A 13,537-nucleotide genomic window follows, 5' to 3' on the forward strand; every position below is an offset into this window, starting at 1 on the left:
CTGTCCTCTCGGAATCTGCGTGTATTTAATGAAAACAAGGGGAACAGAAGTATGCTTCAGCTTTGGGGGAAGTTTAATAAGCTCTCATTTTTCAATTCCCATTCCGTTACCAGACTTGAAAGCTAGTGATGTTCTCTATTGAGAAGGTAAGGTAAGGGTACGAGCAGAAGAGATGATACCCTTCCTTCAGAAGAGCTCCCAAACTAAGTAGTTTGTTGTGCCCAATTCCCGGTTGTCCAAAGCAATGTGGAATACACATTTATCCAGTGTAAACTAATTTTATCCATTATTGACTTCTAGGCTCCCTCTAAGAAAATTCCTCAGTGAAGATAATGTAAATAACCATCTGGTTTTTTGGTACTTGCTGTGTAAAATATTTAGATTTGTATATAAGCAAATTATATAACTGATAATTCTTTATTACTAAAGGTTATTTACATATGTGTTTAAGGCACAATAAAAAATAAATTACAATACAAAAGTTATCTTTAGGAAGAAGATACTGAACAACAGGGTCCTATTAACCCCTGAATAATATTTAGCCAAGACATAAGCTACAAGTTTTACTGGAAAAGACTTTCCATGAGTTTTTAACCACTTCTTCATTACACTTATGGAATATCATCCAAGCCAACTGTTTGGAAAAAATATGTTATTTTCAAAGGTTGAATTGTGGAGAAAAATAGAAAATGTGAGTCAAAGATAGTATAAACCTTAAATCTAACTTTTAGTTTCAAAATTAAGTATTAAAACTACTTTTTCAGTGTAATAGACAAAATAAGACAGGTACAGAATGAATTCAGAATCAAGGTTCATGTGTAAATTGTACCAATTATTTCAAAAATACTCAAAAAAAATCAAAGTTTACCATCTTTAAATACAGGTAACCCATCTGAAAATTCCAGTTTGTTAAAAGAAAGAACACTTTTGGCCAGTCAGTAAAAACTGAAAATATTAGACTATAAAGATGGGGGAGAGAGGCAACTAAACTTTCAGAAGTTTTTAACATTTTGAATAAATGCTGCTATAGCTTAGGTTTGGAAGGACACTGGGGAGATTAAACACTTTAAAAAGCACTCTTCTTTCTGAAGTCCACTTATAAAGTTTGTTTTCTCTACTAGTATAAAGGAAAAAACAAAGTTAGTTTCATATTGTTAGTTTGGGTATTTCTTTGCCCCATACCAAATCTTCCCTTCCACAAAGTAAGGAAGTAAATTAAAGCAAAATAAAATAAGATAAAGAAAAGGAGAAAATAAATAATATCATCCAGTTCTCAGAGCTTTTTATATAACATTGTACAAAAGTATCATCACTTAGGGGTGATTTTTTTCACCAGCCCTAAATTTTTACAGTCATAATTTACTATTTCAGAATCCTCCCAGGTAACTGTTTAATGATTCCATTCCATGAATGAGCATAGATTTTGCTCTGTTGTTGTACAATAACTGAATAGTAGTAAGCTAAGCAGCATTCACAGCTCATGAAAAACCTGCACTATGGGTTGTTATTCACAACACAGAAAAAAAAAAAAAGGTGATAAGTAATTCATCCTGGGGTGGCACTTGTCAATCTACAAGCATTTATAAACTTTTCTAGCTACTCTGTAATTTAGATTTGTGCTGTTATAAAACCTGAATCAACAAAACAAAAAACAAACATCATCGAGGCTATTGAAAGAAAGTTAATAAAACAAGATGTATCCCATCCTTAAAGAGAGCCACAAAAAATCAAACTGTTCTTTAACAGTTTGAATTTAAGATTTCCTGTTAATCAAAAATAGCTGGGAGAATTAGCTCACTTTTAATTAAGAGTGAAAAAGAAAGAGTAAACACATTAACTTTAGTAGCAAAAGTACTACTCTAGGGGTGCCTGGGTGGCTCAGTGGCTTAAGCCTCTGCCTTCAGCTCAGGTCATGATCTCAGGGTCCTGGGATCGAGCTCCACATCGGGCTCTCTGCTCAGCGGGGAGTCTGCTTCCCCCTCTCTCTCTGCTTGCCTCTCTGCCTACTTGTGATCTCTCTCTGTCTATCAAATGAATAAATAAAAATCTTAAAAAAAGTACTACTCTAAAGAAACTAACATGTTAAAGGAAATGTCGTGACAGACCGTTGGCTTTCATCTCATTTGATACCAATGTATGTATGTACAATTAATCATCCACAAGGAGTGTCTAAGGGCAAAAATATAGCTTCTTAGTACAAAAGGCTAACAATGAGCTTTTGAAAAATATTTGCACTTTGAAATTAAATAAAACCTTAGTAACAGTTTGTGTGTGAGTTTGATATCTGCTCAAAAGGGCCCTATGCCAGCTCCAGAGAGATGTTGCTCCTCGAGGTGGTTATGTACAGCAGAGCTGGTTGGAAGCCAGGTCACAACTGGAAAAGCCAAAGAAATCTTCCATTAACTTCAGCTTATCCTAGGGTTCTTGTTCTTGGGATCTTCAGCTTCCTGAAATATAAAAGCTTAAATGGATAACACATTTGGGAAGAGTGCAGAGAGGTACCTGGAGTTACAAACTAAATATATATTATTAAGCATGTTCTCCACTGTGAAGGAAAATATTCTTAATGTATTTGTTCTCCTCCTAATTCAACTTTTAAAATGTGTTTCTGATCCTTATATACTTCTCAGTGTCAGTGTCGATAATTCATAGCCTCTGCCTTACATGAATATTTGGAAGACCCGTAGCGCACGCACACACGTGCATGCCTTCTCTCTCTCTCTCTGTCCTCTTTTATTACAAACAAAATCAAGCACATAGAAAAATAGAAAAGACGGTGTTGAGAATTTACCCATAATCTAATTTTAAAGCATTTTTCTGTATTATTTGCCATATATTTAATTGGTTTTTAATTTGTTACATATAAGCATATATAAATTTATATGCAATAAATGTATATTACATATAAATGTATACTTAAGATAGTGACATTTTTCTCTGTAAACATAATACTTTTATTATACCTAATAAAATTAACAATAATTACCTAATATTATCCATATTCAAACTTTTCAAAGACTCCCATTGTCCCCCCCAAATCTTCTTACAAGTGGTTTCTTCAAACCTAGTATCCATCCAGTGAGGACATCCAGTCACACTGAACTTGACTGTGTTAGTTCCTTAAATTTCTTTTCATTTCCATCTTCATTTTCCATGACCCTGACCATTAGACCCTTTCAGAATCCTAGATGATGTTTGTTTTTTGTTTTGTTGATCCAAGTTTTATAAAAACCATATCTGCTTGGTTTTAAAAAGGCAACCGCCCTCAGTAAAATCTCTCTCTGATATCAAATTCTTCTGGTTTTACAACAGAATAATGTCTTTCCATATTCTGTTTTATAAATCCTTGAGGTCTTTCCCTGAACATTAGGCTACAAAAATGTGACTCTTTTTGCAAATAATAATAGTGGACTTACTTCAGAAAATAGAAAAAATTCTGATCATACAAAAAATAAATCATTCTATCCTTTAAGCATAATAAACCTGAAAACGGGGGCACCTGGGTGGCTCAGTGGGTTAAGCCTCTGCCTTCAGCTCAGGTCATGATCTCAGTGTCCTGGGATGGAGCCCCCCATGGGGCTCTCTGCTCAGTGGGGAGCTTGCTTCTCCCCTCTCTCTCTGCCTGCTCTCTGCCTACTTGTGATCCCTCTCTCTCTCTGTGTCAAATAAATAAATAAAATCTTTTTTAAAAACCTGAAAACGGGAAAATAAAGCTATACAGTACTAAAATTAGATTCATAGTTCCAATAACTAGATGAATGGAATTGAAATCAATTCCAACTAGTATAAAAGTTCTGTCAAAATGTCAGACATATCTATTGAGTCATTCTCTTAATACACGATTGGTTTACAACAAAATAAAACAAGCAGATATCACTTCTTTCATTTAAAAAAATAAAGATTTATTTACATGTTGAAAGTGAATTATTCTTGGTCGTGGTAAACATACCCACAAACCCTTGAATAATCTTAGAATTCTCCCATCTTCAGTGGCCGTACAGTCTAACAGCCTCATCCTTTGTACAAAACCCAAAGAGGAAGCTGTCCATAACACTAGTAGAAGACTTCTATCTCCCTGACCCAGCTCCTCCAGTTTCATGCAGAAAACACCTAACAGTCCTGAAATCTGGGAGATCCCCATTAGAGATGGGCCTGACGAGAAAGCTAAGGAAAGAAATCAACTCATTTATGAGCCTCACCCTCTAAGAATGTTAGTCTGTGTCTTCTAAATAAATGGAGACCTTTTTTTCTTGATTGAGCCTTTCCTCTTCTTTTCTGTAACAAAGAAGTAGAAACCAATGTCAGGTGAAAATGATAAGAAGCAAAGGAGGCAAGTCTTAGAAAGCAAGCTCCGGGTGATGTATTTTCTCCCATATTTTGGGAAACATTACCTGCATCTGGGAACAGATCCAAGCTTAACAGAAAGCTATGCCACTAGTGCCATCTATCTAACAATAAACATGCCTCCACATGACCCTGTGTCTCTGAACTTCTACATGCCTCAGAATACTTTTAGATGGGAACCTGAAGGAGGTAAAGCAGACACCTTCGTTTATCATTAATATCCAGCCTCTAATTCCATTCCTTATTCAGAAAACTAAAAAGAAATTTCTGTGTTGACCTAGAAGCCATCTTTATTGCTTTGTGGTCAACCTCTAATGTCAGAGTAGGCTTCATTGGGCATCTTAAAATCAATTCTTTTTATTTCAGTAAATATTTCTTTAGGAAAAGAAACAGTGCTGGGACAACTGAAAAACTGCAATTGCAAAAGAATTAATTTGGACTCCTACTTTACTGAGCCAACCAGGCGCCCCTTGAATTAATTTTTGTATTTATTACAAAAATTAACAAATATTTGTTAATATACATTACAAAATTACATATACAAAATTTAAGTCAAGGGGTGCCTGGTTGGCTCAGTGGGTTAAAGCCTCTGCCTTCAGCTCAGGTCACGATCCCGGGGTCCTGGGATCGAGCCCCACATCGGGCTCTCTGCTTGGCGGGGAGCCTGCTTCCCCCTCTCTCTCTACCTGCTTCTCCGACTACTTGTGATCTCTGTCAAATAAATAAAATCTTAAAAAAAAAAAAAAAGAAAACAGTCATAAATCTTCAGGACCTTGGGGTAGCCAATGATTTTTTAGGTATGACACCAATAGCAGAAGCAACAAAAGAAAAAAATTGATGATTGGGACTTCATCAAAATTAAAAAGTTCTGAGGCGCCTGGGTGGCTCAGTGGGTTAAGCCACTGCCTTCAGCTCAGGTTATGATCTCAGGGTCCTGGGATCGAGTCCCGCATTGGGCTCTCTGCTCAGCAGGGGGCCCGTTTCCTCCTCTCTCTCTGCCTGCCTCTCTGCCTACTTATGATCTCTCTCTGTCAAATAAACAAATAAAATATTTTAAAAAATTAAAAAGTTCTGTGCTTCAAATAACATGAGGAAGAAAGTGAAAAGGCAACCCACAAAAGACAAACCCAACTTGTAAATAGGCAAAATATTTGAATAGATAGATCTCCAAATAAGATACGCAAATAGCCAATAAACACATGGAAGGATGCTTAACATCATTAGTCACTAGGGAAATACAAATCAAAACCTCAGTGAGATACCACTCTACACCCAGTAGGTGGCTATAATCTAAAAGTCAGACAACAAGTGCTGTCAAGGACACGGACCAATTAAAAGCTCCTATGTTGCTGGTAGGAGTATACAATGATGTAGCTGTTTTAGAAGACAGTCTGACAATTCCTCAAAAAGGCAAACATACAGTAACCATATGTTCCAACAATTCCAGTCCCAGGAGAGTTGAAAACACAGGTCTATGCAAAAATTTATAAATAAATGTTCATAGCAGCATTAGTCATATTGGCCAAAAGTAAAAAAAAAAAAAAAAACAACTAAAAGTCCATCAATTGAATGGATAATTAAGTGTGGTATGTACATGCAATGGAATATTATACAACCATAAAAAGGAATGTAGTACCCCTACTACTATATGCTCTACATGGATGAACCTAAAATATTATACTGAGCCAAAGAAACAGAAATTAGAGGCCACACTGTATGATCATCCATTTACATGAATGTCCAGAGTAGGTGTAGGAATGCTGGCCATACTGACTCTATCTTTGACCCACCATCTTGTTGTAGTCTCCTTGATGACCTCTTCGTGGCTACATGTTCTAGAGTAACGTATAAGATGTAATGTAAAAGTTAAATGTGAAAACTCCATACTCAACATTCCAAAACCGGAATATCCAGGGAGCCTGTTCTGGATTTCAATGGGCCCATTAAGATACTGGTTCAGATAACAGAGTTTTCTACAGAAGCATAGGTGGTGCCAGAAAGTCTGTTGAACGTTAGCAACCAATCACGTGTATCTGACACTCCCCCCACGTCCCGCTCCTTTAAAACCAGCAAATGAGGGTCACCTGGGTGGCTCAGTTAGTTAAGTGTCTGCCTTCAGCTCAGGCTGTGATCCCAAGGTCCTGCTTCTCCCTCTCCCTCTGCCTACCACTCTGCCTACTTGTGTTCTCTCTCTTTGTCAAACAAACAAACAAATAAATAAAACCAGCAAACTAAAATGTGGGACTTCTGAGGAGACTACCTGTGCAGCTGTCCAGACAGCGGTCCTCTCGACCCCCCCTCCCCCATCAGTAATCTCAACATAAAACTCTGTGTTTTCTGTATGGGGCTGCCTACTTCATTCATGGTTCAAAGTGCCTCCTCAGCTTGGGGGGCACTCTACATTCTCCTCACCTTTGAACAATATGCATATCCACAGAAAGATTAGTAGCTGCCAGCAGCAGGTGGAGGGGACAATGGTAATGGCTAATGGGTATGGAGTTTCTTTTGAGGGTGCTGAAAATTCTGGCATTAGTGGTGATGGTCACAAAATTTGTGAACATTAAAAAGGTGAATATTTATGATAGGTCAATTTCATCTCAAAAACTATGAATTTATTGAGCACCTTCTATCAGCATGGCTGCCTTTCCTAGACACTGATTTGACCCCTGCTGACTACCCAGCAGTCCTCACAAATGTACACTTTACATTAAAAGTAAGGAATAGCCTAGAAAAGTTTTATGTAAGCAGATTCTGATAATATCAAATCCTCCATAATAAAGCCTATAATGAAATCTTCCATAACATTAAGAAACCTTTTGTAAAGTTACTAAATCACACCCTAATTTATCCATCCTGTGAATTTAAATTTTTTACAAGACTTACTCAGAGGGAAGAACATCTGTTCAACAATCATTAAAATACCAAAAGTCATGATAGAAGAGTGTTAGAAGACTTCCCAGAACTGCCCAGCCTTACGGTTTTATCTCCACCACTTTATGAGCTCTCTCAGCCCATCGTTTCTTCCGGAAATGCTGGACGAGGACCACCACGATTACGATTATGACCATCAGTGCACAGGCAGAGCCAATGGCCAGGGCCAGGAAATAGATCTCAGAGAAGCGGACTGTAAGGAGAAAAGGCGGATCTCATGTTTCTAAAAAGAGAAGGGACGTGAAGAAATCTAAAGCGAGAAGAAGGATGTATTTTCACCACTAAATGGAATCTTCCTTTCTCCTACCGTATTACCATGTGACCTCTAGGAGCAATAAGCAAGCCACATGAATTACTTTAGTGGTTCTCAAACTACGGTGCCAGGCGTAGCAGCAGAGCACTCTTAAGAACTTTGAAATGAAAATTATCAGGCGCCGGCTGAATGGCGGGGCGGGGCCCAGCAATCTGTTTTAACATGTCCTCCAGGTGATTCTGATGCAGCCTGATACTTCCAGAACCACCAAGCCAGTTGAACCACTTTGTGGGGTAAGGTTAGTGCTGACCTCATCAAACCCAGAGCCGTTTCTCCTTGATTCCCTCTGGCATTCAGTCAGTCATTGATTCCAGCTTATTAAGGACCTACTATGTTCAGACACCGCAATGGAAATACAAAGCCAAAAAAGGCATTACCTTCAGGGAGCTCTTGCCCACCCGGAGGATAGGCAAGTTAATCAGTAACTATAGTCTACTAGATAAAATGATGCAAGAGGGAACCCACAGGGAAAGGTCCCTAAACCAGGCAGAATCTGTGAAGCCTAGGTCTCTTGGGTTTTAGTCTGTTTTCTGATTTAAGCTTCAGTAAACCCAGGGTGCCTGGGTGGTTCAGTCTGTTAAGCATTTGCTTTCAGCTCAGGTCATGATCTCAGGCTCCTGGGATGGAGACCTGAGTCCCTGCTCAGCGGGGAGTCTGCTTCTCCTTCTCCCTCTGTGCTGTCAAATAAATAAAATATTTTTTTAGGGGCACCTGGGTGGCTCAGGGGTTAAGCCTCTGCCTTCGGCTCAGGTCATGAGCTCAGGGTCCTGGGATCGAGCCCCACATCAGACTCTCTGCTCATCGGGGAGCCTGCTTCCCCCTCTCTCTCTGCCTGCCTCTCTGCCTACTTGTGATCTCTCTGTCAAATAAATAAACAAAATCTTTTTTTTTTCAATCTTTTTTTAAAGGGTTGCCTGGGTGGCTCAGTGGGTTAAGCATCTGCGTTCAGCTCAGGTCATGATCCCAGGGTCTTGGGATAGAGCCCTGCACTGGGCTCCCTACTCAACAGGGAGCCTGCTTCTCCCTCTCCCTCTGCCTGTAGCTCTCCCTGCTTGTACTCTCTGTGTCAAACAAATAAATAAATCTTTTTTTAAAAAGTTTTTTAATTAAACAAATAAACCTCAGTAAACCCGCAGTGCCAGAAAGGACATTAGAAAAAATGTCTAAAAAATTTTAAATTAAAATTAAAAAAAAAAGAAAAATGTCTAGCTCAGGGGTTCCCAGCCTGGAGTCCGTGGAGGAGGATGGGGAGAAAGGGGGGCCGCAAGTCCACAAACCCCATGTCATATTATGTGTATGTGTACATTTTTGTGGGAAGCAGAGTTGAAGATTTCATTAGATTTTCAGAGCAGTGATCACCATATGTTTAAGAACCACATGTTCTTGTCTAAACTGTTCATGCAGGTTAGATGCAGATGAATTCAGAAACTGAGGTCCCAGGACATTCTATTACTCCTTTCAGGATTCAAATGACTTCTCCAAGGTCACAGAGCTCTATTGATGGGGCCCCAAGGATGATACTAGGAATGAAAGGAGGAAAAACCCTACCACTTTACAGGCTTATATATTTTGGGTAATCATATTATGTGTTGGTTAAGAGCATGCACCAGAGAGAATCAGGTCCAAGTACCAGCTCCACCATTTACTGGCTGTGTGATTTGGGGTAATTAACTTATTTAAGTCTCAGTTTCTTCAAGGTATTAAGCAGGGGTAACAATATCCATTTCTTGAGTTCTTATTTTTAAAAAATCTATTCCTGGGATGCCTGGCTGGCTCGGTCAGAAGAGCGCACAACTCTTGATCTCAGGGTTGTGAGTTCAAGACCCACACTGGGTGTAACAACCACTAAAATAAGTAAACTAAAAAAAAAAAATGTATAAATTGTTCCATGGTGTGTCTACATGTAATAAACAATCTGTGGTCACTATTATCATTTTCAATGCAAACACATTTTATTCCGTGCAGGTGAGAATCTAGGGAATTTTTACATCTATTATCTCATTTTATCCTCGCCATAATCCTCGCTCTATTATTCTTAGTGTAAGGAGAGAAAGAAAAGATTTATTGACAGTTGGTAAATGATAACAGTGGCTCAAACCCAGATTTACAGCTCTGAAGTTTTACGGTCTTTGCTTTTTATTATCTGGCTCAGTTCCCGGGTTTGCCTTTACAGGATTGCAAGCAATACGGTGCATTCGCACAGCTCTGGAGTTAAAAGATGCTTGGGTTTGAGTTCTAAATGGTTCCAGGTATCAGCTCCATGAATCTGGACAAGTGAGTTAATCTCTGGAAGCCTCAGTTTCCTCTCAATGGAGAGCACTGAGAGCACAATAAACTGATGTGATATATAAAGATGGAAATATGCAAAACCGCTGGCATGTTGCAGGACTTAATAAAGGAGAGTTTTCGATATTGGTATGTGCCGCCTGGGATGGTCGTATGATTAAATAAGCTAGTGTGGGTCCAGTGTGGGACAGTGCCTAACATAGAGTAGGTACTCAATACATATCTGGAGAATAAATGAGTGAATGAATGGATCTGATGTTAGCCTTTTACCAGAGAATTGCTTCCTTTCCGTTTTACAGTCTCAATGCCATTTCTGTAACAGATTCCTTTCTCAGTTTGCTTAACTCTCTGTTTCTTTCCACAGACAAACAAAGCCTTTCTCTTTTTACCCCTCGACTCCTCAGTCTCCCTCTGTAGATTGCGGATCTGAAGGGCTAGCCCTGCTCTCCACCCTTTCAACCATCACAAAAGATTACCCCCCTCTTTTCAACATGCTCTCACCCTTCCCCAAACCATCCCCCCCCAACCCCGCACGACCTACCAGTGTGCACGACGCTGAGCCGAATCTCCCCTATCAGTCCATCAACGTCAGGTGGGTTCTTCACCTGGCAGGTGTATGTCCCATTGTCGTCAAACTGCAGCTTCCACAGGATGATGGAGACGTCATACCGCTCAGGGTTCCCATCCCAGACCACCCGATCCTTGAAACGTCCGCTCATGGGTTTGAAGGGATCCACGTGGTAGTAGAATACCTAGAAGGCAGAAGCAGACAAAAGTCTTCTTCAGTACGTGGGCAAGGAGGCTGAGGTGGAGTTAGCCAGACTCACTGCCCCACCTGCAGCTCTCTGCCTAGAATTTCCTGCTCTCAGGGCACCTGGGTGGCTCAGTCGTTGAGCATCTGCCTTCCGCTCCAGTCATGATCCCGGATCCTGGGATGGACCCCAGCACTGGGTTCCCTGCTTGGCAGGACGCCTGCTTCTCCCTCTCCCACTCCCACTTCTCCTGCATGTGCTCTCTCTTGCTGTCAAATAAATAAATAAAATCTTAAAAAAAAAAAAAGAACATCTTGCTCTCCCACTGATGAACCTCGCAGTTCTGTCTCTGTCCCAAGAATTGTTTCTCAGCTTTGCCCTGCACTTGTTGCTAAGAAAAGCAAAGGGAGGGCGAGGAGAAACAAACTGGCTTATTCTCACAGCCAAGGTCCCCTGGCCAATGACAATAATTTACTTACAAACTGCTCAGGCCCCCCATCTCGAGGCCGGAAGTTCCAGGTCACCGTCAGAGCATCACCCACGGGGGCAAAGCTGGAGAAAGTGCACTTTAACCGAACATCTGTCCCGTTGACAGCCTCTAGCGCTTGGGAGGTGTAAATTTCCACCGCTGCTATCGGCCAAAAAGCTGCCGCCAAGAAAAGAAAAAGGGAAGATGTGTATTAAGAGAATTTCTGGGGACACTGCCAAAAATAAATGTCCGAGCGAGGCACGGAAACCAGAGATGCCCCAGCTTTCAAACTTACTTCATCCTGAGTCTGCAGACTCCCACCTACGTGCCCCTGGGACCTTCCCATGCCCCTGGGACCTTCCCATGCCGTAGAACAACTAAGAATACCACTCAGCGAGCCTTCTTAGTGCCCTCACTTTCTCCACAGCACCGTACCCCCGCCTCGGGGTACCCACTCCAAGCTGTTCTAAGGAAATACAGATGTCGGCAAATAAAATTGAAAGCAGAAACAAATCAAAACTAATCATAACATGAATCAGACATGGATTCGTATTAAGCATTATGTAGCATGTGAATCATGGTCCCCTAGAAATTTTCCGGACAGGGTCCTTGTTACGTCATGATATCATACTGTTGGTAGTCCTCTGCAGAAACTGAGTTCATCAACCCCCGCCAGCTTCTGCTTGCACCCCTGGAATGTCTATACCACATGGCTTTTTTGGTTTTTTGTTTTTGGGGTTTTTTTTGTTTTTTTTGTTTTTTTGTTTTTTTACCATGACATTTACACTGAGAACTTGCACGTTGGGACAATTTCAAAATTACGGGGGGGAAGGGAGGGTCCTCTCTCCTTAAATTCTCTGCTTTTCCAGGGCTGCTGCGAGTCCCAGATGAGACCCACACACAGAAATCCTGTGTGTGCCAAGTCTTGCCTGCAGTGGGAGGTTGAGAGTAGCCGGACGGGAAAAAAAGAAAAAAGGCTTGTAACCTGAGATTAAAAAGCCCTCTCTGTGCCCGAATCACTAGCTGCTGAAACACACCTAAACCTGTCTGTCCGAAATCAGTTCTCCAAAAACAACCCACCAACTTCAGTTTTCAGTAAAGTCAAAACCAGAACGGACAGCCACTGTGGCTCAGGCTCCCCAACAAAGCTCTTGTGACTTCGGAGACACTTAGCTAACTCTCTGGGGTAGGCAGGGAAGGAGCAGAGGCTGAGAGAAGCCCAGCGGCCCTTACCTGTGAGCTGTATGCCAAGGAGAAGCAGCCCAGCACGCGAAGGGTTCTTGCCATACATGAGGGAACCCAGCCCTGGCCGCGGAGACCAGACCGGGCAGACCGAGGCTCCAGCAGCCTGCCAAGGCCACTCCGGTAAGAACAGAGCCGTGCTGCTCCCCGGAGAGAAGAGCCAGCCCCTCACCTACTGGGAGGCTGAGCGCCAGTGCCTCTGACTCACCCCGGCTCCGCGCGGCACTTTGCTGGAATGATAGGTGGGGCCTCAGCTCCCGACAGCCCTCCTCCTTTCCTCCCTCCCGCCTTCTGTGCTACAGGCAGTCCGCACTTCGTTCCAAACCCTCCAAGTCCACTCTCTACTTTCCAGTTCCTCTGATGGGGTTCTGGCCTCTGGATGGCCTCAGAACCAGCCAGAGGATGTGATACCAATCTGGAACGTCCCAGGCTGCTTTGGGTCTGGCCCCCAGACACACACCGGTTTTTTCTAAGCAGGCTTCCCGCTGGCCTGGGAAGTAATTGTTGAAATCACCTCTCGCAATGATTCTGCTTCCCCAGCACCTCCCTGGGGCCACGGGAGCCTAGACCGGATTCCCGCCTCCAAAACACTCCGAATGCCTTAAGGCCCTCTATGACAAAAAGTCCTCCAGTTTATACCCTCAGTTTTTCGTCAAACATTAGCACAAAGACCTCTGTGACTTTTCTAGTTTGTAGCTTTCTCCAGACACCCACCTAAAATAAACCGGCCCAAACAAATCTCCATGTTTAATGATGCCTTCACTTTGAAGAACTTCAAGAAGAAGCAGGACAACAACCTTGCCCATGTAAGCTACTAGCTCAACCCAGTTCACCTCCCCAACATTCCCATGAAGTGTTGTTAAGAGGATACTAAGAGCCCAGAGAAGGTAAGTGATTTGCCCAATGTTGCACAGCTGGTAAAAAACGGAACTTTTGTGACTCTTAAGTCTAATGCTCTTCCTGCAAAATTACACGCAGCGTGAACCATGGACACAGAGGACTCTTAAGGAAAAAGTTTTCATAATAACTTTTCTGTGCCTCAGATTTCATCTGCCATTTTTAGGGCAGCCATCTGCCTAAAAAATCTGGAGAGCTGAGGAATTTAAATGAGAAAAGGTGCCTCCTTGTTTGGAAAGAGGGTGGCTAATTGTGACAGATCAACGAAGCAGGTCTGGAAACAGCCCCAGAAGACAAACGAAG

The 13,537-nt window shown here is 41.6% G+C and overlaps 1 protein-coding gene across 3 annotated transcripts; it reads right to left on the reverse strand.

The window, feature by feature from the left end:
- Positions 1-2,010: 2,010 nt before the first annotated feature.
- On the reverse strand, positions 2,011-12,933 carry MPZL2 (myelin protein zero like 2). Of its 3 annotated transcripts, none has more exons than XM_032358987.1 (6): positions 12,329-12,933; positions 11,106-11,272; positions 10,416-10,626; positions 7,321-7,468; positions 4,200-4,275; positions 2,011-2,374 (listed from the first exon to the last, which is right to left on the reverse strand). In XM_032358987.1, the coding sequence occupies exons 1-5, from the start codon at positions 12,384-12,386 to the stop codon at positions 4,212-4,214; spliced, it is 648 nt and encodes a 215-aa protein (XP_032214878.1). In that variant the 5' UTR covers positions 12,387-12,933; the 3' UTR covers positions 2,011-2,374; positions 4,200-4,211. The 3 variants fall into 3 exon arrangements, with proteins under 3 accessions (XP_032214878.1, XP_032214877.1, XP_032214876.1); XM_032358986.1 differs by having other exon boundaries at positions 2,011-2,447; positions 12,329-12,931; XM_032358985.1 differs by lacking the exon at positions 2,011-2,374 and having other exon boundaries at positions 3,881-4,275; positions 12,329-12,852.
- Positions 12,934-13,537: the final 604 nt, after the last annotated feature.

The sequence above is a fragment of the Mustela erminea genome, chromosome 9, assembly GCF_009829155.1.
Source record: "Mustela erminea isolate mMusErm1 chromosome 9, mMusErm1.Pri, whole genome shotgun sequence".
Lineage (NCBI taxonomy): Eukaryota > Metazoa > Chordata > Mammalia > Carnivora > Mustelidae > Mustela > Mustela erminea.

What these genes read in the sequence shown, in the direction of transcription:
- MPZL2 (XM_032358987.1), bottom strand. Translation starts at nt 12,386, where the DNA reads ATGTATGGCAAGAACCCTTCGCGTGCTGGGCTGCTTCTCCTTGGCATA. An exon ending in GCTCAGCGTCGTGCACACTG is followed by an intron (nt 7,469 to 10,415) that starts GTAGGTCGTGCG and finishes TTCTCCTTACAG; the next exon opens with TCCGCTTCTCTGAGATCTAT. An exon ending in AAAGTGGTGGAGATAAAACC is followed by an intron (nt 4,276 to 7,320) that starts GTAAGGCTGGGC and finishes TCTTTGTTACAG; the next exon opens with AAAAGAAGAGGAAAGGCTCA.